The 27,912-nt window shown below is 37.2% G+C and overlaps 1 protein-coding gene across 1 annotated transcript; it reads left to right on the top strand.

Annotated features, from left to right (window-relative positions):
* On the top strand, nucleotides 1-27,912 carry LOC117787618. Its single transcript, XM_034626192.1, has 9 exons — nucleotides 1-38; nucleotides 435-690; nucleotides 19,901-20,030; nucleotides 22,225-22,339; nucleotides 23,081-23,241; nucleotides 23,311-23,450; nucleotides 24,382-25,026; nucleotides 25,240-26,034; nucleotides 26,080-27,912. Exons 2-9 carry the CDS (start codon nucleotides 577-579, stop codon nucleotides 26,491-26,493), a joined length of 2,514 nt encoding a protein of 837 aa, XP_034482083.1. The 5' UTR covers nucleotides 1-38; nucleotides 435-576; the 3' UTR covers nucleotides 26,494-27,912.

Below are 27,912 nucleotides of genomic sequence, written 5' to 3'. Positions count from 1 at the left end.
CCGAGACGCCAGAACAATTCGTGCCGCGTGCGCGTTCGGTTCGTTTCGTTCACCAGTGAATTCATCTGCTGCTGCTGCTTTCAGTGAATATTGTTGTTAGTTTCGTTGGCTTTTGTGCTCTGCTCTTGTCGCAATTGTTGTGGCGCCCGCGAATATGTGGCGCCAGTTTTGTTGCCCCTCTGTCTGCCTGTCTGTCTGTCTGTCTGAGTCTATGTGTATGAGTCTGTGTGTGTGTGCGTTCTAGTGAAAGTAAACAAGCCGAACAGGCGCCGGCAATTCGACAAGGCACAAAAACCAGCTACATAAATGTTAACTCCACTTCCACTGAGCAGCAAGTGAAGCTCTGAAAGACTCGAGTTTGAAATCCATTCATTCATTCATTTCATTGAAAATTCGCCCTCGTTTATCACAACTGTTTTTGTTGTTTTTTGTAGTGCAAATCGCTGGCAATAAACACAATAAACGCCAACCACAAACTCGCATTGCGAACCAACCAGAAGAAGTTAACGAGAGTAAAACCTAAATAAAGAATTTTAACTCAAACAAATATAATAACCAAAACAAAATAAACTGAAAATGCTACGAGAGGTGCCACAAAAACGCACCGGTGTCAGCTCCAGCCGGCTATGGATGTTGCCGCTCCTGGGTCTATGCGTCGCCAGCTTCATCTTGCGCTGCGATGCACGTGCGGTAAGTTCACTCAAATAAAAAAAAACAGTATCAAAAATCTAGAATTTTTTTTTTATTAAGACACCCTTACAAAATTCAAGAAAACACAGCCTTAAAATCAATATACTTTATCTTATTTTGAATCTAGGTTCTCAACGTGTTTTGCGAAAAATTTGTCTTTAAATAAATATTTTGTTCCCAAAACTAAGAATTTTTCTCTAAAAGATGCAGCGCAAACAATTATTTTTTTCTCAGTGTGGCCGGTGCATGCTTCTTTTCTCTAGCATGCCACATTCCCATAACACACAACATGCTACACATTCTAAATTCCACACATTCAACTGACTCCAGTTGGCCACATTCAACGCTATCCATTAACCGAAATTCTAAACTCAAGCACAATCGTGATTACTTCATTTCGAGCAAAGACATCGAAGGCTAAACTGTGCTGCGTTGCGCTGTCAGTAAAACGTTTAAGAATGTCGCACAAAGAGGAATTGTTAAATTAAGTGCTCTCAAGAGAGTAAATGCGCTTGGGTGCGAGCATAAGTGCAAGGAGCTTGTGTGCGTCGGAGTCACGGAAATTGCAATCTTGATGTTGCAATGTGTACTCGAGAATTTCTTAAAATAAAAGAGAATTGAAATCCATTCGTGGTAAAACAAGTAAGAATTATAAAGTAAATTTTAATAATAAAATATTGGTAGAATTTATGTGAATTAAATAGGGAGTAATTATAATTTGGCAGCAATGAGTAACACCGATCATAAAATGCTATCGAATATTCAAATTAAATTCCTATAAAATTATAGGATTATTAGCAAAAGAACAGAATTCTCAAGATATCAATGTATATGAGCCGATAAAATTTCGTTGACAAATATATTTTTCTTAAAAAAAAAATTTTAAAAAAACAAAAGCACTTTTTTTTTAATGAAGCACTAATGCGGAACAAATTATGGTTTAAAATATAACTCCAGTTAAAGCATTAACTTTTATACGAACTAACACACACATGGTCTTTAGATTTGATTGGAATTGGTATGGTCTAGTTACTGTTGTTCTTCCTACAGAATTCTTAGTCGGACAGTGAGAGCAAAAGTTGTAACAGTTTTTCAGTTTCAGTTATAATTTGTGAAAGTTCGCGACGGTTCGCCTGTGGTCAGTAAATAGAGCGATCTAAGTGTTACTCACCACCAAAAATTGGAAATTGTTTTTCATGGCAGGCGCCAATGTTGGCGTCCGGTGGTCGTAGGCCGTCGGGTGGTGTTTGTTCTGCTTTTGGCAGCGCTTCCAATTGCCCAATTCATATGCGCAAACTTGCGACTGTGAGCGACTGTGTGTGTGTGTGTATGTGTGTTTTCTGGGAGTAAATCAAAAACGTGAACTCTTGGCTAGTCCAGCCAAAAAGTTTCTTCTTATGCTTTGTTGGTTGGCTGTTGAGGGGAAAGCGGCGTCGATAGCGACGTCATCGTCGCCATTTCTGTCGTCTGCCAGAAATTCAACCAGTCTAACTGCCAGCTCCTTGCTGGCTGACTTGTTTGGGTTGTGGAGTTTATCCTGTCGACTGGTCGACTGGCTCTCCACCTCTCCCCTAACCATCCGGTTACCAGTGCCATTTTTCTTCCGTTTGTTTTGCTCCTGATGCTGTTGTTGTTGCTGTTGCTGTTGCTGTTGCTGGTGTTGTCCACCCGCCCGTAAGCACGCTGCGAAATGAATAATTTCTGGGAATTTACTAGAAAATTTTATTCATATAAATCACAAATTAAATAAGTTTTTACGACGTTGTTCAGCGGTTGCAAGCCACTACAAAACTTATTTGTGTTCTCATTCCCCGTGTTGTTTGCTGTTGTGGTTTTTGTTGTTGTTGTTGTTGTTGGCGGGTCTAAAGGACTTGGAGGGTTGCCTTGCGGTGCCATTTTGAATGCTCCGCCCTCCCCCCTTTAACCACCAAGCTCATACTACCATTTTCCGGCCCCTACCTCCTGCCTCATAGCCTTTGCCATTTGCCCTTTTTTTATGGTCGTGTAATTTTTTGTTGGGCTTTTTATTTATGCTTATTATCGTGATTGCTTTTACCCGTAGCGAGAGCCATAGCCATAGTCGCCGCAGGAGTTGCCTCTACAACATTACGCACTTACACACATACCTTCAATCGAGGGAAGTTCCAGTTGTTGCTAGCAGAGCATTTAATTGGGTGTCATCCAATTTGTATTGGGTTGCAGAGATAAGTACATTTTTTTCATACCTACTCTCGCAGAAGGTATAGTTTCAATCTATAAATGGTGTTATTTCCATGATTGTTAATGCAAACACAGTTTATTCCAAGAAATTGTGATATCATAACGTTTTGATAAGAATTATAAGAATCTACTTTTTAACGGACGCACAGACATATTTAAAAAAAAGCACTATGTAGCCATTAAGTTATTTTTTAAGTAACGAGTACAGGTACTGGTATCTAAAATAGATTATTAATTAAATTTGTAAATAGGAAAACTTAAAAAACTAATAGAAAAATACACGAGATTAACAAATAAAAAAATTTTTTTTTTCAAAATATTCCACGCAATTTTAAGCTTTTTGTCTCAAAACTGATAAATTGTGTGATTAAAAAGCTTTGAGAACCAATAATTGTTATTTCTCAGCGTAGGACATTTTGTTTAAATGTTACCAAAAATATACAACTTTTGTTAGAATTATTAAATACAGTGACTGCTCTCGGAATTCTTACATACATACATACAAACATACATATACAGTGCTGTAGTGCTGTGGTTCTTGCTGTCTTTGCTGCTTTGCTTGTTGGTCATTTTGCAGTTTGGTTGGCTGGCTGCCTTGCTTGGTTTGTTCTTGGCTTAAGACAAAAATGTTGCCTAGTTTTTGGGGCAGCATGCGGCATGCGGTATGCGGCATGCGGCATTCTTGTTGCAGATGCATTAATAATGCAACATTAGCAAAGACAACAATGCAAACGCAACGCAGCGTAACATAACGTAACGAAATGTAACGTAACGTAACGAAGCCTTGCAGGAATTGAAGCTGCTCTGTTGGCAAATGCTTTCCATTTTATTCATGGCATCCACGTGCGGGTGACACGACTGAAAGCAATTTACGATGTGGTCGCCGCAACAACATGCAATTAATCATAGTAGAATCCAGTCCAACCCCTCCCCCCTTGCCCCACCCACCACATGGTAGTCAAGGTAGTTGGCAACATTGCCAAAACAGCCACTGGCTGCTCCACTTTCAGTTTTTACTTAAACACATCAAGGACGAGTCGTCCAGGCGAAGGCCACCAGCACAGGACACACTGCACAGACAAGAAGAACAAAAAAAGAGAAGAAAAATACAAAAAAACAAAAAAAAGAAAGGCAAAAAATATTCGACCTTGAGCCAGCTGCAACTATTTCGCACATCAAATCATAATTTATGGGCCTTTGCCTCCAAAATCGAGCAAATGGCAATCAAATTAAGCTTGCAATGCGCCTCCTCTTGCCTGCCCCTCTCCTATGGCAAGTGGCAACTCTCAACTGGTAGCTAGCAACTGGCAACTGGCGGTAAGCATTCGCCCACATAATTATCACTTTGATTTATGGCAGCATTTTCGCAGCCAATTACTTCGCACACAGCCTGACAAAAAGAATGAAAAAGAAAGGGAACAAAAAAATGGAAGGCGGAAAGCGGAAACGGAAATTACATGGAATGTGCTGCATGTGGCAGGCAATATATGTATAGTAATTCAGACCTTGAAAACTCCACACGAAGTCAGGTTGAGTTTGAAGCCATCAACAGATTGCGTGCAATGCAAATCACCTTCACGCAGGACCTATCATCTAAATAGGCTCCCTCAATTACGCTATAATCGGAGAACTGGGTTGCCAAACCAATGCAACCTTCAGTATAACCTTTTCACTAACATTTGTATGAGTATATCGAGTATCGGTTGCCAAAAGCCTTAATCGAAGTCGATCCCCGATTCTGGGATAAAATTAATCTCAAACAGTGTCCAAATACCGGTGATGTCGGATTAACTTAAACCGAGTACGAAATAGTTGATTCAACTTTAGGTATCTATTTCAATCTCAGCAAAAATGTTAATTATCGGAGTCATTGACATTGGATTCGCAAATAGTTTTAATACAACAATTATATCCGGTTTATATATTAAACAAAAATAAATGTTAAAATCAGTATTTTTACATACTTGAATTTTACTATGATTTTAATGGTTTTTCAAAACTTTGTTTAACTCTTAAGGAAAAAAAAACTATTTCATATTAATATTTAAAAAAAAAAATCTATTTTATGAGATTCGATATACATATAAATAAAAAACAAAACTCATTTTATATTTGATCCTCGTATCATCTGCTGAAATAATATGCAGCACATCTTTAGATGTCTGACAATGACAGTTACGATTTGAATCTCTGGTCAAGTGTGATCAGTCTTAAAAGTTGTTTGTATTTCACTGAACAATTTATAAAACTTTTGCTTCATATAATTTTTTTATGCATTATCAAATCCGATTTGTCAGTTAATACAAATTTTCAAGCCGATTCTATTAAAACAAAAACAATTTTAAAATTTTCTTTATACATTCCGAAATTATAAATTATTTTTAGGTCTTTTGCCTTAATCTTCCGTCATTTGTATGACATTTATTTGAGGCTGCGATTGATCAATTGTATTACAAATCTCTATTTATTTGGTGATAATTGCAGACGCCTAATTCGTATTTATTGGGAATGTAATCGACTTAAAAATCGAGGGAGAGGGAGAGAGAGAAAGAAAGAGTAAGCAATGATGCAATAGTGATGCATCTGCCACTTGGCCCTCCATTCACTGGGCGTGCAACACAAGCTTTGTCTTTGTCCTGACAGGCGGTAATCAACTCAATTGCGCTCGTCCTTGTCTCCTTTGACCCGATTCGGGAGTCCCCCAACGTTCCGTTGCGTTGTGTTGCGTTGTATTCCGTTGTGTTCCGTTGCGTATGCGGGTGCACTCGCAGTCGGTTTATTTCAGTGCTTTGCCCATACCATTCTTACTCAATCCCTATCCACATTGTGTACCCTGCTGCCCCCCATCCCCTTCCCTGGTAACCCTGCTCTCTTTTGCAACGAACGAACTAACACAAAGCTAACGCGGCAGCACTTAGCCCTGCCCCAACATACATATAGTATAGTACGTATGTACACTGAAAAAAAGAACGACTTCTAAAATCAAGAACATTTATCTTTAATATTTTCTTCCTAATTTAAAACCATTTTAAGACCATATTAACAATACTAAGCGTATTAATCTTAAAAATCTAAGTTTTTAATACAAGAAAAAAAATCGTATATTGTTAGGAAGGTATAAATAGTATGTACTACTTCATATGAAATAATGAGTGCACTCATGGCGCACTGGTTAGAGAAGCCGATTCAATTAAAATTCGGAAGGCGCCGGTTCGAACGCCACTCGTAACAAAGTAAAAAAAAACATTTATAAAATTACCAAAGACAGAATAAAATGTATATATATCAAAATTAAAACAACTATAAAAAATGATAAACTTAAAAATCATTTATAATTTTTGATTTTTTGACTTAAATTTTAAGAACATTTATAAGAACTTGGTCTTATTCCAAATGTTCTTAAAACCAAAGAATTTTATGTTCTCGACGCATTTTTTATAGCAAAATTCTTAGTTTTGAGACCAAAATCTTGATCTTGGAACATTTTTTTTCTCAGTGTTTATCCTCACAACCTTTAGCCATTTTCTCGGTTGGATTTGGCATTGCTGGCGCCTTTCGGTCTGGGTCCGGGTCCGGGTCCGGGTTCTTTGTTTAACGCGCTGCACGCCTCGTTATGCACAAACAAAGCGTCTCACTTCAATTTGGCAGCAAATTATAAGAGTCAGCTGCGACATCAGAAGCTTTTTGCCACACAAGTTGCACGTGCTGCTCACAACTATCAAATGCGATAGGTATTCGATAGTTTTATTAGGGAATATCCCAAGCGCATTTAAAGCAAACAATCGTTTTAGTTTACACATTCTTTTAATACAGTCGTACAGTCAGATATTTGTGATGTTTGTCTTGTGTTTTGTCTTGATCACAAAATAATCGAATTTGTAAAGATAAAAACAAAATATTAATAATAACACAAATACTAATAAAAATTTAATAATTTCTCAATTTAGAGCGCTATGTTATTTGCTGAAAATAATTTAATGAACATGTAGAAAAAAAATGATATATTGCCTGAGCAATGACAGCAGAAAACAGAATCAACTTTACACAAATGTTGATAGTAAACAGAAAGTCAAGTTGATTTACAAAAAAACGAAAATCATTCATAAAATTTTCTCTAAATTTCTGTTCAACCGATACTAACTGTGATTTGAAGATGATGATAATGTAGAACATGGGTTGTTAAGTCTAGAAATGTCTGCTGTTTTGGCAAGTGTTCTTCTGATTTTTCTGTAAAGCCGACCCAATGGGACCTTTCCAATTACTTGGGGCAGCCGCAGCAACGATGGAAACTACAACAACATCAAGAAAAATATGAAAACAGCAGCTGCTATGGCAATGAAGGCAAATTAATTTGCGGACATTTGAGACGGTCAAAGTTCGCCCGTAGAATGATCCGGATGATGTTAATGAGCATAGGCGCAGCAATAATGAGACACAGTTGTTTTTGTTCTTGTCGATGAGAATCATTGATAATGATAATTATAATAATGATGATGATGCAGATAATGATGGAGATGATAACGATGATGATGATGATGTTGATAATGAAAATGATGCTGATGCTGGCGTTGAAACATTATCGTTCACTTGGGCATCGTTGATAACTGATGTTGGCTCATTAATCGAGGCAGTCGGCAGAAGTAGTTGTTGTTGTTGTTGTTGTTGTTGTTCTTGTTGTTGGGCTGCTGTTGCCTGCCTGATTAAGGCAAACTGACACAAACGGGCCAAATGCCAATGGGCAATGGGAAACGGGCCAGCAATTGGGCTCTAATGTGTGTTAAACTTTTTATGTTGCCCATGTTCTGCTTAATAATTGAACAATAAAGAATGTCATTAAGTAATTTGTGTATGCTAAGCCATAAAATATACTCACACACACACACACAGCCACACATGTGAATTAATTGTTAATTTAGTGCTCGTTTAAGTTTAATGATTCGTGGGCATGAAATTTTAAAGTTTATTGCCCAACTCAGCGCCAACAAATTACAGTTGTGCCGCATTTTCAGCAAATGAAAGACTTATCCTTAAAATACACACATACTGTACACACACCCCTACACCACACACACACACACACATACACACGCATACCCGCAGGCCTGACACATACCCACTATTAAAAGACCCCATTCCCCGATTTTAGCCACTGATTCATGTTAATTAAATGTGTCACAACTTGAACAACTTTTCTTCTGCGCTTTTGATTCGTAACACCCTGTATTCCAGCTCAAATGGGGTATAATAAGCTGTAGCACATAATTAAACGAAACTTTTATATATGTTTGTAACTATAATATAAGCATTAAAGAAGTTTGAGCTTACATCTTTTAAAAGTTTCAAAAAGATACATTCTCCTTTACTTTCCCTGTAATCGAGCTTAAATATGGGGTAATAAGCTGTGATATATTTCAGTAATATAAGCGTTAATATGGGATAACCTCGCATCTCTATTCAAAACACTTTGTAGAATTATTTGAAACCAAATTGTTGTAATACTAGCAATAAAAAGAGCTTACTTTAAATGTTGATAAAAGCATAGATTTAAAAGATACATTTCAAATCAATACCACACAAATATTTAAGCATATCTTTCGGAGATTGCATTCTTCTTCAAGCTTGTTTTCAGAAATTAAACTCTTAGAACAGTATCAAAAAGATTTAAAAAGAAAAATGTAATTTATGGTGATTAAAACAAAAAAAGCAATTCTTCTGCCAAGGGTTTTATAATACCCAGGGTATATACATGCCTGTTTTCGAAATTCTGCCAAAAAACTGAATTATTTATCATTAAAAAACATCTAGCTGAATGAAATTAAGTTGGAAATTGTCTCAGTAATATATCAATTGATATCACATGTATTCTGAGCTATGTATCTACCATAAATTTTCCTGTAAAGCCCAAATCAAATAGTAAAGTGGAAAGATACTTTAATTTAACAATTATACATTCGAATACGCCTGGCGATATGCGACCCCGCACCACTATATTCAACTATATCATATGCGACATTTTCGATATTGATATCGATCAATGACCAAATATTCGTGGACCAAAACTTTTGCGCTTTTAATTAGAAATCGAATCCTAAGGCTATCCCTGAACAAGTTTTATCTCATCGCTGTGCGGTGTTTGGGAAGCAAAAGAGAAAAGGAGAGGTCAGGTAAGGGAGTCAAGGGAGTCAAGGGAGTGGGACGCAATCAAAGTTTGTCAACTTGCCGGAGGGCCAGCTAACATACTATATAGTATGAAAGTTGTGTGCTGTATGAAGACCGTACAATAAATGACATGATGATGATACTTCAATATTGAGCACATGCATATGGTCGTGTTTGTGGCTGTTCAAACTTTTTAGTCGCCAATTTAATTGAGCTGAAATTTATATACATATCAACAAAGTTCGCTATGTGGTTAGACGTAATACAAACTATTGCATTTTTGATTCATCAAATTGAAATTATCCAAAGACATAGTTTATGCACAGTTAAAAGAACCTTTCAAAAATATAATTATAATTCTTGATTTTATAATGTTGTTTTTAAGTATGTATTTAGAGTATAATTCGGTGCTTATAAATTGACAATGACTCAGCAGTAAAATAGTTAAAAAAAAAAAACAATAACTTTTGAAATAAATTACTTTATTTTAGAGGTTATGAAATACCAAACTTTTACAAACGTTTAGGCTTGACTTTATCGCGCATTCTTCTATGAGTTTTTTGTGATATACATTATACAACACACCTTAACAAAACACCAAAGCAACAATGGACTCCAACATATTTTTGTTCTTTCGTTTACTCTCTGTGTCAGCAACTAGTATAACAGTTGAATTTGGTCGGCCATCTTATGTGCCGTCTCTCTCTTCTTGAGTACAAGTTTAACTGCAGCCATCAGCGCCCGACGCTCTCTTTCAATTTCAATTAGAAACTTTAACTGCCTCACACACCAAAGCAGTCTCAAATGTGCTCTGCTGCCTTTCAAATTGTCGTCAGCAGCTGCAGCGACTGAGCAAGCGAATGGCTCTGCCGCTGCCGCTGCCGCTGCCTCTGCCGCTGTTTCTGCTTCTGCCGCTGCCGCTGTCTCTGGTGCAGCAGATTCTAGCAGCGCATTGGTGTGCGTTTCTTTTTCAGTGCAGTGTTGGAAGAGAGAGCAATTTAATTTCTTTTCAGCTGCCATTCGTAACGTCTTGTGATGTGATGAAGCTGCAACGACTTGGCAATTCACCAGCACCTTCCCACAACCCCACACCACCCATAACAGACGCCAGTTATCTATATATATATATATATATATATACATTTGTACACAGAAAAAAAACTTGGGATTCCGGCAAAAAAGCAATCTTGATTTCCTTAAGCCAAATACAAAATAAATGATTTAAGCACAATTTTTCATTTGGCTCTCAGCAAATATTTAGATTTTCAGAGTTCTGTAAGATTTTTTTGTAAGTGAAATAGATCAAATATTTTTGGCTTTTTAATATTTTAATTTTCAAATTGAATTCTAGGATGATTTTTTTCTGTGTATGTGTGTGTGCGTTGGAAGCTCACTATTAAAGTAAATCACTTAAGCCGGTTGCAAAAATAAGAGCGTAGAAATTCTCACACTGGCAACTGTGGCCCCCAACTATGCAAAGACACAGACACATACACACACACAGACACATCTGCTTCTAAATGCTTCAAATATTGTATTTGAAATGACTTATGTATGCATTCAACAGTATACATTTAAATGTACATAAGGTACATACATACATATACGCATGCACACTTATAAATGTACTTAAGTGCGACTGTTAATATTTTGCGTCTTTGAGTATGTATATTATTCAGCATTGGCTTGAAAGTAGCGCAAGGATTTAACGATGCACAGAAAATAACGTTAGTATCCTTGGATTTAAAACGCATGTCAACTGCAACAGCGACCGCAGAATACGAGCCACAGAGAAGAGATAGCGAGAGAGAGACTAAAAGAGAATTAGCAGCATAAAACCGTATAAGACAAGATAGACGTCTACTAAGTAAACTGTTTTCTTAAGGGATTTATTTTATTTTACGAGTATGTTGGTTTCGATTTTCCTCTTAATTGGTTAGAGCGAGACAAGTTCAGATGCTCTAATAATGAATAGAATTTCTCGTTATTTGCATATAATGTTAATTGCGTTTTTTAATACTATTTAATTCAATCTTAATTGCAGTCTCTAATCTTAATTTGTACTTTCTATTCAAGAATATAAGTAACAGCCTTTTTCCACAAAATGAAATCAAATATTTTTCATCGTTTTTACACAGTTTTTTCCATTATTGAAAGGTAAATTTTTAATCGTGTTGTGGTGCAGTACACCTTTTAATTTGTGGCATTTTTATCATACTAGAATCTGAACAAAAGCCTCTTTTTATATATTCTCATTTTTTATAGTCTTCCGTCGTGATAGCTCAGATAGCTTTTTAAATTTAAATTTAAGGCTTAAAATTTCATCAATTGTGACGATTTTTCCAATAAATCGTAGCTTTCGATAATGCGTCAGAGGGAAATTATGGAAAAAATGGACAGTGGTGAAAAAAAATTGAATATTTCAATTTTTATGCAGAATCAAAGAGTACTAGAGTCGAAATAATGATAACAAGTTATGATAGTTTAAAGTTTGTGGAAAAGCGTCCAGGGGAAGATATGGAAAATTGGACAGTGATGGAATAAAAAATTTATGCAATAACAAAATAGAGGCCAAATAATGATCAAATTCACATTCCCGAAGGAAATTGGCTAAATTTTTTACAAGGTTATGACAGTTTTAAGTTTTCGAAAATCATTAAGGGGAAAGCATGAAAATAAAAATTAAAAGTGATGGAAAAAAGTTGAAAGCTGTTAATAAAATTTTCGTTTAATGTTAATATAAGTAACCATTTTGAAATGCGTTTTGTGTACTTGCATACATAATTAATTAACAATAAATAACATTTAAATATAACTTAAGAAGATATTTGAAAAGAGTATTGCATTTTGAGCTGTGTGTTGTGAAGTGTCCCGAGGATACATGCAACATGCACATTGTATGCTGACTGACTGACTGACTGGCTGAATAACTGCATGACATTCAAGTTGTCTTCAATTTTAATAAATTTTGGCTGCATGTAGTTATATGCAAGCAAGCGCGACAGTTGACAGACGTGAGACACGAGAAGACTAAGAAGACGAAGGAGTGGCAGAAGGAGGAACGTGGAAGGTGGAAGGTGGAAGGACATCGACATCAACATCGACGTGGCGTCACTTTGTCCACAGTTTTGCCTGACACAGGCAACATTGTTGCCACGTTGATATTGCTCCCATTGTGGCACAGACTGTTACAGTTCGAGCTTCTAGTCTGCTATATTTGGCAGCTGCCAGGAAGCGAAGTAAGGTGCGAGGGCGAGGGCGAGGGGGAGGGGGAGAGGGTCACGCCAAGGACAATGCACTTGAGTGAGTGAGCGGGTGTGTGTGTGTGCCGCTTTATTTATAAGGCTTGCCACGCCCATTCTATTGGCCAACGAGCAGCCCACTTGTCTCCATCCATGAGCTTATTTCATATATATACACTGAAAAAAAAGACCAGCTTCTAAAATGGAGAACATTCAGTAGAAATATTTTATTCTTAACTAAAGACCATTTATTACCATATTACTAATTCTAAGAATATTATTCTAAAGAATCAAAGTTCTCAATACAAGAATACAAATCTTAAATTGTTAGGAAAGTATAAATATGTCACATTTTATTATAAGACAATAGTGGTCCCGTGGCGCTCTGGTAAAAGTCGCCGCTTCAGTTTAAAGCCAGGCACGGGTTCGATACCCACTCATTACATGGAAAAGACACATAACATTTACAAAACCAGAATAAAATGTTAGCATAAAAAAAAACAAAAAAAATTGTGTGGTCCCGTGGCTCTAGAACTAGAACTACAGTTTGAAAAATAACTGGGTTCGAACCCTGCCATGTTTAAAAACTGTTCTGTAAATTCTGGAAATTGCACTGAAAATGCTTTAAATAGCATGTAGAGTACTCAAAATATAAATAAAATTAATCAAAAAAAATAAAATAAAATAAATAAAATTTAAAAATCTTTTCTTTTTTTTATTTCTTGACTTAGATGTGAAGACATTTGTTCTTATAAAAAGAACTTGGTCTTATTTGAAATGTTGCTAAAACCCAGATGTGTTTTCCTAATCTAAGAATTTATTGTTCTCGACGTATTTTTTAGACCAAAATCATAGTTTTAGAAAATTTATTCTATCAGTGTACATTTTTTGTAAATTTTTCTCTCAAAGCGTCAGTGCTATTTATCATTTGGGGTCAGACCCAACTTAACCCCCCACACACACACACACACATTCACATTTTACCTGACTGTCAGACAGACTTTCAGGCAATCCGACTGTCGTATTGTCGGTGTCGTTGTCCCCTTTATCAACGATGCTGTACACCAAACGCCAGCAAATTGAGCGTTCAATGCAGCAGCAAGTTTGGCAGCTTCTGATTCCTGATTGTTCAACCAAAATAAATGGAAATGGAACAGTTTTGAAAGCATCCTCCCCATCCACTTCTCCTTGTGATGGTGTAAGAATCGTAATAGCAAAAGCATGACCACAAATTACACACACGCAACGTTGTCCATGGAGGCAAGCTTTAGTTCTCCCTCTAAAGTTAGTGACGACAATTTATTGATATCAAATGTTGCATTAATACGAGTACGAGTTTTATGTTGATGAAAGTACAGCAATGCGATAGTTATAAAAGTTGCTAGCAACGAATTTGACATCTCATATGGTACAAGTAATCAATGACAAACTTTTCCTTATGCAAAGTTTCCAGTCAATCTACAAACCAAAAATAAGACAAAAAAAAATAAGTTTATCAAAAAAACGAATTTCCAAATTGCCAGGCAGCACATTTAAAAGATCGATGAGAATATTGTCTTACTCTATATTCAACACATTTTTAGGCAAATGGAACTAAATTAATAGAAAAAGAATAAATAAACCTATGCAAATGCATAAGAAATGTTTGAAGAATTCCGTTTTTCAATTATAATTAGATATGCTTGAAAATTAAATAACACTTTAAGTGAATGTTAGAAAAGATAGGAAAATATACTTGTATTTTATTAAGAACGGAACATTCACTCACCTGGCATCTGACAACGTTTTGAGCCATATTTGGCATAATGGCCATAAGAAGCACTTAGCAATCAGGGCCATCTCAAACCAACAAAATGCGACAATGTAGCGACAGGTGTTGCATGCGTGTAGATATTTTTTGGGGCCATACTTTGTAAACGTGAATAGCAAGTACGAGTATCGCAGTGAGTTTGCGAATGACATGACATTTGACACGGTTAAAAGTACTTAGTGGGGGGGGGGGGGGAGGACACTGTGTGTCCCAAAATAAGTTGAAAGCGTTGCCATGCATAAAATATTACAATACATCAAAAGGATTGCTAATATAGGTGTGTCTGTGTGTGTGTGTGTGTGTGTGTGCGCCACTCGAGAGTCAAACTTTAAATTCAACCCCAATGCCAAAAAGCCAATACTCCAGAACCCTACTCTCCACCCCAACACTTTAGCCCCTTTACCCTCTGTATATATATACATATATAGGAAGCCATGAATGTCTATCGTTACCTATGTATCTCCGTGGCATCTAGTGACAAGGATGCTGCGCACTTTTGATTTTAAAGCGCCACTGTTACGGTACTTGTTCAAGTGTATAAGTATGTATATGTGTGTGTGTGTCTGTGTGTGTGTGTGTGTGCTTGTGACGTGAATGCCTATGTAGAGCTTACGTTAAATTTGAATATACAAAGTACCATTAGAAGCCCATTGAGCTTATGGCATTGCTGAATCGAGGTTTGGGGGGAATTACACAATCAAAATTATTGCTACTCGTGAATGCTAAACACGCTTATCGTGACCCACTGTATACCCACAATTATGTTGGCTTAATTCAGCCATTATTAATCGACAATCGTGTAGGAAGCTATTTATTTGGCATTCAAGCATACACGTAAAACTCAATGCTTATTAAGGTATTTGAATTGTGCTTGAAGTTTGGAGACATTTATTTAACAAATATACATAAATGCATTATTTATATTAGCACAATGAGGTGGATACAATATACTACGTGTACATAGGAATAGCAAAATGGGAAAATGATTATCTTGTCTTAATTTTTATATTCATTCAACATTCCATTTCTGAGCAGAGTTTCATCTCTTAGTTGTTGCCTTACTTGGAGCGACTCTTGGCCTGATTCACAACAGCTGCACAGCATAAAGACAAAGGCTTTGACTGCAGTTAGCATTACATTGTCCTCTCCTCTCCTCTCCTCTCCCATCCCCATCCCTATCCCTCTCACAATCCTTGTCCTTGTCCCTGCCTCTGTTGTAGGCTCTTCCTGTGCTGGGCAAAGCGTTTTGCACGGCATCACAAATACAAAGCGGACACAAAACTTGTCCTTAAGTGCAGGGCAAATAGCGATACGGAATAGGACAAAGCAAGGGGTAAAAGACGGAAATGCAAATGCCAAAATTATACAAGAGAAATCAAAAATAAATGTGCCAGTAGTTAAGTGTATACAACTTCAAGATACCTGTAGTTCTGCAAGTCCCTTTGCTTGATTGTCCCTAACGTTGTCCCTGATTTTGTTGTCATTTCATGACGTTTTGTTGTTAGCTTTGTAATAATTCTGCCAGCGTCACTTTAAAATTGGGGTCAATTGGTACATTATTGTTAGGCAAGCAATTTTAAGCCCAGTGGCGTAATGGTTAGAGTCGCCGACTTGCCGCAAACAGAACTTTTCAGTTCGGGTTCCCGGGTTCGAGTTCCGCTCTAAGCAGCCATGAATAAAAAAAATTTAATAAGTTATACATCCGTCGTCAAAGTATCATGCATGAAGTTTTAAATTTAAAAATTAAAAAATTAACAAAATAAAAACCAAAAATTTGAAAAAAAAAAAAAATTTTTTTTGCCAGAGTTCCACTAGGAGTTTTTTGTGAGGACAAGGTTAGGTAGGATATCACAATGTTTAAGTCCTCAACATTTTTTCATACAATGTCCCTAAGTTTTCCCTATCGATCAGGGACAATTCCGCAGTTACACATTAACTAAATATCAGGTTATATTTTATATTATGGAATGAATTTCACAATTCAGTACAAACATCATGAAATGTTTTGGATCTACTTGTTATACCCGTTTGTAGTTATTTCATGTTTTACGTGGTATACAGAATTGTTTAGTGCTTTCACTTATTCTTTTGTTTAAATTGTAACAGGCTCTTATACTTAAGATCGCCCTTTGCGCGTCTTCATCATAACTACAAACAAAGAATAACGAGGCAAACAGTCAAACAAACAACTGAAGAACCTGAACTATTTGCACGGCAACTTGCTAAGTGGTCCCCCCGCTTTTTCTTTTCCCCTAACACAAACAACAACAAAATAGCATAATAAAAATAAAAGGCAGAAGAGTCAACAATCTCCCTGGAGATAAAGCTAGCTATGTACATAGGCACAGGACTGCGCAAAATTTTGCTTCTGTACATTTTCACACGAATTTGCCAAAAACGAAAAAAAAAAATAGAATAAAATCAAGACTGCAAATCTCCAAGCCTTGGTTTACTATAATACAATACTAAATATATAATTTTCCCGATGGATTTTCAATTTTCCTTGATTTTTTAAGTCTATAAAATAATTTATTAAATTAAAATATAAATGATTATAATAGTTTCTAGCTCAGTAAACATTTGACAAATAAATAAAATAACATAAGTAATACTTACAACAAAAAAGTTGGAAATGTGTTATGTGTAATATTTTTTTGAAATACCGAATCTTTTTTTTTAAATATTTTTTAAATGGTCTTAAAGGTTCCGCCAGTAAAACTTAATTTGTTTAAAATGATGCAAACGAATTTACGGTTACATTTACATTTGTATGCATACAAATTGCATTAATGTTTAAAATCATGTGGAGATTGCAGGCGATGCAGTTAAATTAATTCGGATGCACGTGGCGTATGTGTAATCTCAGTTAATTTTTTAGCCATTTCATGAATCATGCAAATTATTCATGGTGTTTTCGTGTGTAAATAAGTAATTGAATAATTATGCACACCTCCTCTGCAAAAGTACGCCCTGAATGACTGCATATTTTCATATTCAAGCAGAAACACACACAACAAAAGTATGAAAAAATTTATGTTTGCAATTATTTAGATTATAAAATTGTTGCATTCAATTTGCGGCTGTCAACAATGTTGATCAATTTCACATAGGTGGCTGCTGTGGCAAAAAAATGGGAGAGAGAAAAAATATAATAGAACCCGATTAATGAATCCGAAAAAATCATGTTTAAATCTTAATATATAAAACTGTCTGTGCTGATTGATTGGCAAGCAACGCACAGCCCAAATCAGAGCTTGACAGCTGCACTTTTTCCATTAGTTTCCATTACGTCCTTTAATAAGGGACTTTGGAGCTTATTGGACCTGTATGAAAGAGTTTTCATTAAAAAATTATTTGACATGTTGGCAATTTATTAAAAAACACATTAATATTGAGGTAAAAGAAACTATGAAGGAAAGTAAAAATTATGTTCCATTAGCCTCAAACTCAGTTAATGGAAATTTGCAACAAAAACTTCAAAAAAAAGCGTGCAGAAATTAATATAAAAAAAAAATTAAAACTGAACTTTTATATTATTTCAAGTCGATTTTCGATTGTAGACTTTCGAAGTTCTATACAAATTCACATATAAAGAGATGAGAGAAATATGCTCAAAATAAATTGTATAAAATGTTGAGTGGATTTATAGCCTGAGCTTTGTATAGAATAGATAGATAGACAAGTCTCAAGTTTTTATTTCAATCATTTAAAATCAAAAATAATTTTTTTAATTGAATAAAGCAACTAAATATAGTATATATGTAGATAAAGAGAATTTGAAGTATTCTTTTCAAAATTGAATTTTTATTATGTGAATTGTCTTAGCTAATCAAAGTCTTAATGGAAAAAAAAACATTATATAACAAGAAACGTCGTCGTCTGCATATTTTCTGTGCTCATTAATTGAAATTCTTGACTTGGTTTTCCCTAAACATTTCTTTTTTCTTTAGTTGGTATGCCATGCTTTGGTCTTGAGGCATTGCGCTCTTAAGTCAACAATTTTATTGTTATATTCTTCATTTTTTGCGTTCAGTATTTTTTCCGCTTTCAAATTGCAATTAAAAGATGAAAGTACACCGCCGCGCTCTTTTCGCGTCTGTCAAACAATTTCAATTAAAAGTTAATTAACTTAATGAAACGTTTGGCTCGTTTTTGCACTTTGTTGCCTCACACAAAATTTTGCTTTGGCCCACGCGGCGTATGCGCAATGCACATTCTTAATGCCACCTCGTTGGTGAGCTCTCAATACCAATACTTGTGTACTTATATATGAAATTGCACCACTTGTATTCATTTCAATTTCAACTGTTCTTCAAACAATTCAACAATGATCATTTTATAATTAATAGCAATAATACGATTAAAAACTTATGGATCGGTTAATGGCCACTTTCCGAAAAGAATTAATAATAAACTTAAATTTATTAATAATTAATTAATAAATAAACAATGGCCACTTCCCCAAAAATATTAATTAACTTAAATTTATTAATAATTAATTAATAAATAAATGAATAAAATTAAAGTTAAATGCTTCGAAATTAATGTTATAAGTTATTTAATTTCAATTTTTTTCGACTATAAAGCGAAATTTCTAAATGTATAGTTTTTTTAAACTAAGATTAATTTTTATTGTTTATCAGTGTATTTACGACTTTATGAATGTGTCTGTCATACATATTTATTTAATCAGGACTTGGTTTTTAGCTAATCCTTAAATGCTTGTTTTATACATACAGTTTCCTTGCTTTACTTTGACAAACAGTTACTTTGTTGGCATTGTGTTCTTTTGAACGGCTTTGATAAACCTCTGTGGGTCGCATACGAGCGTAAAATGATTTGATGTTCTCTTAAGATTACTTTGGCTTATGTTTATATGCATATTTATCTTCACACACACACATACACACCCCTTCTCGCCCTCTCTCCTTTATCCCATTTATCTCACTTTCTGTTTGTCTCTAGTTTCACTCGTAATTAGTTGATGTGCTGGCGTAGTCGGTCGCATTGGCATTACAGCACCTAAGCACCGCGACAGTCCCGGGGAGCAACCATCCGGCTAGACCAAAGCAAACCTCAATGCCCTTCTGCCAACCCTCCCCCCCCCCCCTTCCTTCCATCCGCTTCCCTTGGTGGTTGTTACAAAGGAAAAAGTCGCTGCTTTGGGTTGTGTTATGGCCTATGCTATGCAGTGCTTTATGCCAGCTGTCCCATTCGTTATTCAGTGCCGCTGTACCGGCCCCACCCTGCATCATCCCTCCCTCTCAACCATGGCCCTGTATCCGTCCATGTTCCTGGTCTCACATCCTCCCCACAACCGGCTGCTGCCTAAGCTAATGAAGTACATCTACTCGTACACATGGCAGCATTCAAAGTAACATTTTTTTTCTTTTTTTTCTTGTAGCCGCTTTTACACATAGGCACGCACCACACTCACATACACACACACACACACACACTCATACACACATTTGCATACAAAATACGAGTGAGCGTGTGTGTGTGTGTGTGTATTTATTTTTTATTTTGTTGGCTCATTATACATGTGTGTGTGTTTGTGTGTGTGTGTGTGTTTGTGCTTGTGAGCGAGCAACAACATTAAAAATGAAGGCGTTTTACGTGGCGTATGCTTAATACATTAAGTATACGCCGCGTTGAGAGCATGTGCCTCAGTCAATTCTCAAAAGGTTTTGCGCTGACAAGCAAAGCGAAGAAGTCTTTCATGCAACTGATTATTTTCACCTGTTCTCATTGTTGGGCTCTTTTTGTTAATTTACAGGTGAACGTGAGCAACACCTGGACAATGCCACAGGAGGGTCTGAATGTGTTCTATCGATTCTTTCGTGATCGCATCTCCTGGTTCGAGGCTGACGCCGTCTGCCAGTTTCATCATGCCAATCTGGTGACAGGTAAGCGATAGGTAAAACAAACGGACGAAGAGACTGAGAGACGGATAGATAGACAGCCACAAAGTCAATTGATGGCTGTTACGCTTAAGCTGTAGTTCGACTTGTAGCGAATATAAACTCAATACACAATTGCCAGCTTCTGCTAGGGGTAAGAATTGAATGAAAGGCCAGGTGGAATGACAAAGACGATGTTAAGGAATACTAAACGCCAACAAAATGTGATATGCAAATAAGCCCAATGACAGAAGCAACAGAAAACAAAGCCAGAGCATGGAGCACAAAGTTCTGAGACCAACAAGAGTAACCCACAAACTGGGAGGGGCTGAAATGGATGCACATTATTGCAAATGTCCGGCAGCTGTTGTGACAACGTCCAGGCACTAGCTGCACCTTGTCCAGGAGACATCCACCGGGCACTGGGATTCCAATGGGAGAAATGAATCGAAAGGACTGCAAAATGCCTGCAGACTGACCCAGAGCCAAGGGCTTTGTGTGAATGTGTGTGTATTGGGGTCGTGTCCGATGGCAATCCCAGTGTCAGTCAGACACAAGCCTATCATGTGCATAGCTCATAAGAGTACACAATAAATCCATGTGACAAATACTGACCACTGCAGTGCCGAATCGAGATCAATGTACAGGGTGTAGGGTGCAAGGGTTCAGTGGTCAGGGGTCAGGGTTCAGGGTGTTCAAATAGTTCCATGTTCAAGTAAAGCAAACAGCGGTCAACCATTTCATGTGCACACTGTACTTGTATATAGATAAATGCTTGGATATGTATGCTCACTTGATAAATTGTTCATGCCACTCAATGACAATGGAAATTCAAGCTTTCAATATATCGAAATATATGTTATGTAAGTATGTCATTGGGCCAACTCGCTCAACAATGAGACAAAGCATTTGCCATTGAGGGAATATCCGTATGCGAATATTCGCCCAGTTCCCTTCTCAAATTACGAATATAATCTCAGAAAGTCGCACAGATGAGATGCCTGATTGTATGCTATGGCCAATAGCCAAAACCCCTTCATCCCTTATAAATATCGTTGCTTCGTATATTGTATTAACTTGTGTACAACACAGAGCTGAAATATACATATATCTAGGGGAAAGGGTGGGGGGGGGAAGAGGGAGGGGTCAGTGCGCATAAATAAGTTGCAGCTCACGGATCCATGTAAATGTGTGAAACAGATGAACAACAAATAACAAGAAGAACTGAAAGTACACAGTTAAATAACCACGAGAGTATGACCAAATATATAAATAGATGTATCAAACAAAAAACCAGACAGAAGCAAGGTATATTCGCTGGCAGAGATAACTAGAGCTGGTCTGAAAAGTTAAAAAGCTAAATTTAATATGAAATTATAAAGCAATTCGGTACATTAAAAGATAAAAATTTTTTAGTACGTCTATAAGAATTTCAATGCAATTGGTATTTGTTTTCTAAGGTTGCGAAAATTATTGGGATCGACAAAATAAACTGATATTTGAAAAGAAAAGAAAAGAAAAAAAATGTCAGTATCAGAACCTAAGTCTATCTTGTAGATAACCTGATTATAATAAAATATTGTATGATATGTTTTTCAGCAAACATGTATCTTATATACAGTTATCTTTATATACAAAATTTCAAGGAGATTGAAAAAGAGAATATTTATTTAATCTTTCAATAAAAATTCGGCAACAGTGAAACTCTTAAAAATCAAAAGAAGAATCGCCTACAGAAATACAATTTTATGGAATTCCCAAAGAAATAATTATTTGTGAAATGAACCCATTACATTTCGGCTTATGCAGGGTATTTCGTAGTCGAATCACTCAACCTGTTTAGTTTTGTCTTTTTTTTTGGATGTGTTTTAACAATTTGTGTTGACACAAGATGGGAACTGAAACCTAACGATCGGGTTGCTCTGTCAGCTGGCGTGTTGGGTCTTCTGGATACTTTGGGTGGATAGGATGCTATGGGGTTTTTTTTTGTTGTTTTTCTGGTCACTGTCCTGAATACTCAACACGAAAATACAATGCGCCTGGCAAATTAAATAGAAATATTCGTACCGTACAAATAAAAACCATTTGTCTCTTCTCATTCTCATTGTCGTTGTTGTTGTCGTTTCGTTGTATTCATTTGTTGTTTTTGTACCCCTTTTTATTGTTGTTATTGCTGTTATTGTTGTGTTGTTTTTGCCAGTCGACAACAGTTTTCAATTTGATGCAACGCGCGACCTGCTGAGGGAATTGGATGTGAACGACATCGTTTGGATTGGACTCATGCGACCGCAGAACTCGGATCGTTTTATGTGGTCGTAAGTACAGTAGCAACACCCCTAAATGACAAACAAACCCAACCCAACCCAACCCAAACCAACTTAACTCACAAAACAAAAGCAACAGCAACACAACGAACATCATGTATACGTATATATTGTGTTGTAATTGTTTTGTTTGTGTTGATATGTGTATTTATTGTCATGAGCAGTTGAGCACGTGAATATTAACGATTTCTACTCATAGCTACTCAAATTATAAGACTCAAGTCCAAAACAATTTCAGTCTTCTTAAATATATATAAATTTTCAAATAATATAGAACACAAAAAGCTCTTTATGCTTTTTAACTTTGATATAATGTGATTTTTACTGAGTGACAATAATAATTAATTCTTATCGTTATGATATTACAAGTTCGTAAAACTTAATTGCTTAACGAGAAATTCGTTTTGTATAACAGAAAAGTTATTGCTTACATTTTGTTTAACAAAAGTATTTATCGATTGATTCTAAACGAAAATTACAATATTCTAGTATTTTTACGATATTAAATAAAATTTAAATTGCTTTATGTGAAACTCGTTTTATATTAACGGAAATTTATCTGCCTTAACTTTTGAAATCTGACCTAAAAGTTAATCGATTGTATATCAATTTATTAAGTTCATAGGTTTTTTTTTTTTTTTTTGAATTCAATCGATTTTCTTTTTCAAATTATCGACTGGATCAAGCTGAATTAGACTCTAGATTATACAATAAGTAACTATTTTCACACAGCAACTCACGTCCTTTGGTGGTGGATACCGGCTACTGGGCTGAGTCCCTTCCACTGATGGATGCTCCACTCTGTGCTGTTATCGATCCCATACGCGATTATCGATGGCACGCGTTGCGTTGTGGCGGCCCGGAGACGGCCTCGTTTCTTTGTGAAATGCCTGGTAAGTAGGAAAACGGAAGAAAAGGGAGCTAAGGATCAATACTTCATACTGGACATTTGTGTTGCACAGTTCCTAGTTGGGCAGACGCATGCATACTGAAAGAGATGCCCAATCTGACCATGCAGTACATGGCCGATACGGCAAGCATCGAGTTGATCAGGAACTGTCAGGAGGAGGGTCTGCTGCGACACACATGTAGGGGCAAGGAGGTGAGTAACAGACTAAAAATACAGTAGAGTTCAGATTTTATGCTTAATTTACTGAACTACAATTTTAAGTCGTGAAATAAGTCAGTTGTGCAATCACTTACCAAGACATAACGGATTGAGCTCTGTGAGCAGAAAGAGTCATTAGCTGCCCACCGCTGCACTAGGGGAAAAAAAGCCCGATATTTTGACATAAACTCTAAATGTAAAGACTTGAAATTTGGCATAGAGCTAAGTTAGACTAATGTAGGATTCGAATTTTTTTTTAATGCCTTCACCCCTCGCCCTCCCAATCCTACTTTGAAGAAAAGTGTAATATATTTACAAAAAAATCTAAATATAGAGCTAGAAGCTTGATACTTGGATCTTATCTTATCCCCCTCCCTCCTCGAACAATTCAAAAATTACAATTGAAAAACAAATCTAAATCAAATCTAATCTAAGGCCCAACACTTAATATTTTGGATATTTGTTAGTAAAACTAAAGTAGAATTTATACTAATTTTTGTTTTTTTTATTTGACTTTGTCTTCACCCCCCCTACCATACTGACATTGAAAAGAATCCGATTTTTTATCATTTTTAACTCATCTGCAACATGTGCTTTTTCACGAATAGAGGCGAAAACGGTCAAAAAATATAAATGACATCTGATTCAAGGATGGTTAAGTTAACAACCTTTCAACAAAACTCTTGTGATGCACAAAAGCCTCACCCATAGTCACGAAAAACCTAAAAAAAATCACATAGGTATTCAGATTTAGAAAATCAAAAAAATTACAAGATACTTTACACCAAAATTTTTGAATAAAAGGCAAAAATATCGGGCTTTTTTCCCATGGTGCCGTGACATTTGGGGCCGTGACAAGAGTAATCGATATTTTTCTCTTTTTCTCTTCATCTCATTTATCACATGCTCTTTATTCTGTTGAAAGGATCGTGAACGCGCCATACGCGAGCTCATCTGTCCCAAGGAGCGTTTGGAGGCACAGCGCATCAACGACATCACCAACTCGCACTTCAAGTCGCTGCAAATCATCAACAACATACGCACCGACAACAATGAGAACAACGACATCGAACTGTTGCCGCTGGTGCCGAATTATGGTGCAAGTGCCCCTAAAATCGAAGTGGCCACATCTGCTCCAGCGCCCGTCGAACGCTTCAGCCTGGACAAGCTTATGATGGCGGATGCGCCAGTGTCACTCTCCCGTTACCATATACTACCAGACGAGGTGCCAATGCCGGTCAAGAAATCAGCCAAAAAAGTGAATATCCATGACGAGTATGCCAAGAAGTTGTTGGCCCAGCACAAGACCCAGCAGGAACAGCAGCATGAGCAGCAGGAGCAGCAGGAGCAGCTGAAGCGCAAGGTGACCGCCAAGCCGGTGTCCCACTTGGATATGATGATGGGCGATCAGCCAGCGTTGAGTGACGAACAGCTGCCGGAGGATGTCAGCGATGCTGATGTTTCCAATGAAATCTTTGAGCCGTTGCCTCACAAAAAGAAGATATTGCCTCAGGATTTGAGGACCATGTCGCCAATACCTGAGGAAGTAGCAACAACAACAACAGCGGCGTCTACGACAACAACAACAACAACGACAACTGCAGCACCTCTTATAACAACCACTGCAACCCCAACAACAACAACAACAACAGCAGCAGCTGCAGCAGCAACAACTACAACAACTGCAGCAACAACAACAACAGCTGCAGCAGCAACAGAAACAACTACAACAACTACAGCAGCACCAGTAACAACAACAACAGCAGCAACAATAACAACCGAAGCAACACCAGCAACAACAACAGTCGCCAGCAGCACGCATGCGCCCGCAACAACAACGACAAAAGCAACGGCACCAATAACGACCGCAACAACACGTGCAACAACTGAAATTCACATTGTTCGTGCAACAGCAACAGCAGCAACAGCCACAACAACAACAGCAACACGAGAAGCAGCAGCAACGGCAGCGGAAACGGAAGTGGAAACGGTAGCAGATACAACAGTTGTTGCCGCAACCAGCAAACCCTTCAATTCCTATACCAGCAACAACAAGAACAACAACAACAACTACAACCCGGCACCGGCACCAACCACAGCAGCAATATCACCGGCAGCGTCGACGGTCAGTATCGCACATCCTATACATCCGGGACAGCAGCAGTCGCGGGACGAAATGCCCCATCCACACATTAAGGAAACGGCGGACAACTCGCATTTTATTCCGCCAATGCTTCTAGTCAAATCACACTATGTGCCGCCAACCAAACACGCTGAGCATGCTGAGCACGGCGAGCATATCGAGCACGGGGAACATAAGTTGCAGCACGTCGCCAAGATAACAACAGTAGCAACAACAGCAACAGCAACAACACCAGCAGCTGCAACTGCAACTGCAACAACAAGTGCACAGGTGAATGAGGAAACGTACACGTCGAGTCGACTCAATGTTGCTGCTGTCGCTGCTGTGACAACAGCAACAGTGCCAGACACAACTGTAACTGCAAGAAAGCCAAGTGAAACACCAACACCAACAACAACAGCATCAACAACAGCAGCATCAGCAGGCACAACAAAGATGACAGCCCCAACAACAACAGCAACAACAGCAGCAGCAGCAACTGAAACAACAACAACAACAACAGCAGCTGAAACAGCAACAAAAATGCTGACCACTGAGGCAGCACATCTGCTGGCAACGACCACAACAAAGCAGCCAACAACATCTAATGAAAACAGTTTAAATGCAACCACAACAACAGCAACAGCAGCAACAGCAACAGCAACAGCAACAGCAACAGCAGCAACAGCAAATGCTGAAATGAAAGGCGATGCCAAGTTGCGGCTGATAAGTGAGAGTGGGCGTGGTGAGGAGACGCAGCTGGAGGAGCAGGATGATGATGAAATTGATGCAACGGGCGCGACAACACGACGAAACTTCCTACAGGCGGAAACTGAGGCGCCATTTAAGCCAAATCGACGACGCTCTCTAACAAAACCGGAAACTGTTAGCTATTTCAAGAAGATCTTGGGCTAAACTGTAACTGAAGCGACTTTTACAGTTAACACACATTTCCGATAACCAAACGATCCCATCCTCCTTTCCCATTTCCTCTCACTTTCTCTCTCTCCTTCTCTGTTCGCTCTCTCTCGCTCTCTCTCTCGCTCTACGTCGGTTGCTAGGTAATTGGTCTACAAAAAAATCAAAGCTGCATTGCCAGTAAATTGAATCAGTTGATGTTGCTCCCTGATTCGACTTACATTTGCAATCAGATTCACATTCCTTATCATCATCATTATCATCATCATCATCATCATTCTACGTATCCATACTCTGGCCAAAAGACCCGACCATCGAAGCTTCAACCGGAAACTCAAGCTGTTAGTCAACGCCAAGCGGAAACGCAAAGCAGCCAAAGAAAACTCAAGCTATTCAAGTGGCAGCAACAGCAACAACAGCAACAGCAACAACAGCAGCAGCATGTTCTATATGAAAGCACCAAATATGTCAATTTTTCAGCACAACCTACAAAGTATCATACACACACACACACCCACACAAAGAAACAGAGATGAAAAATTCTGTCAAAATATGCATAAAAATAGGATGAATATAAAAAAAACATAGGCAAAATGTTGAAGAGAGTGGAGAGTGTTGTTGGAATGGAGAGAGTAGAGAATTGCCGAGGCCAAATCTTAAGTATGATAAATACAAATATGTGTTTACAGAGATAGTATGCTACATACACACACACACACACACAAAAGTAGAGAGTCTGTTTCAAATTTCGTTCATCTTTACCTTTATCCACAACAATTGGCAGTTGTCAGTTGTCAGTGTTGGCAATAAACACTTTGTTGGCCACAATTCAATCGCTGCACTCAAGTAGTCAATATTTAATTTGCATATTTATGATTATAAGTAGTCGATCTAGCATACATATATGGTATATGTATAGCAAATACTATTCAGTATTAAACATAAGTATTATTCGATTTCAAACTTCAACTTCAACTTCCATCACGACTTGAACTTCAACGGAATTCGAAACAGGCTACGGTATAGTTATTGATAAATCGATGTTTGCAATTATGAAAGAGATCTTTTTTTTTTTTTGTGTCCAAATAGTAAATATAAATCTATATATGTATATGTATGTACTCGGATGTAAGTGACTCGACACAGACAGGTTTGAAGGTTGGCATCGTTATTAAAACGTGCAGAACAGCAGGATTTTGGTCAAGCGATTGTAACGTACTTACTTAAGATTAAGATAAACAAAAATCCCCAAACAACTTCGCATGAAATTTCCCAGTAATTAAAAAGACACTTGACCTAGAAAATTACGTACTCACAAATGAAAAATGAATAATGAATGAATGATGGAAAGCAAGCAGAAATTTCAGAGCAAATAATCAGTTTAAGTGTTTCGAAAAATTCAGTAATGAAATAACA

This window comes from Drosophila innubila, chromosome X (assembly GCF_004354385.1).
Source record: "Drosophila innubila isolate TH190305 chromosome X, UK_Dinn_1.0, whole genome shotgun sequence".
NCBI classification, from domain to species: domain Eukaryota; kingdom Metazoa; phylum Arthropoda; class Insecta; order Diptera; family Drosophilidae; genus Drosophila; species Drosophila innubila.
Note: the sequence above shows the minus strand (reverse complement) of the source record. Positions and strands in the feature narration are given on the sequence as shown.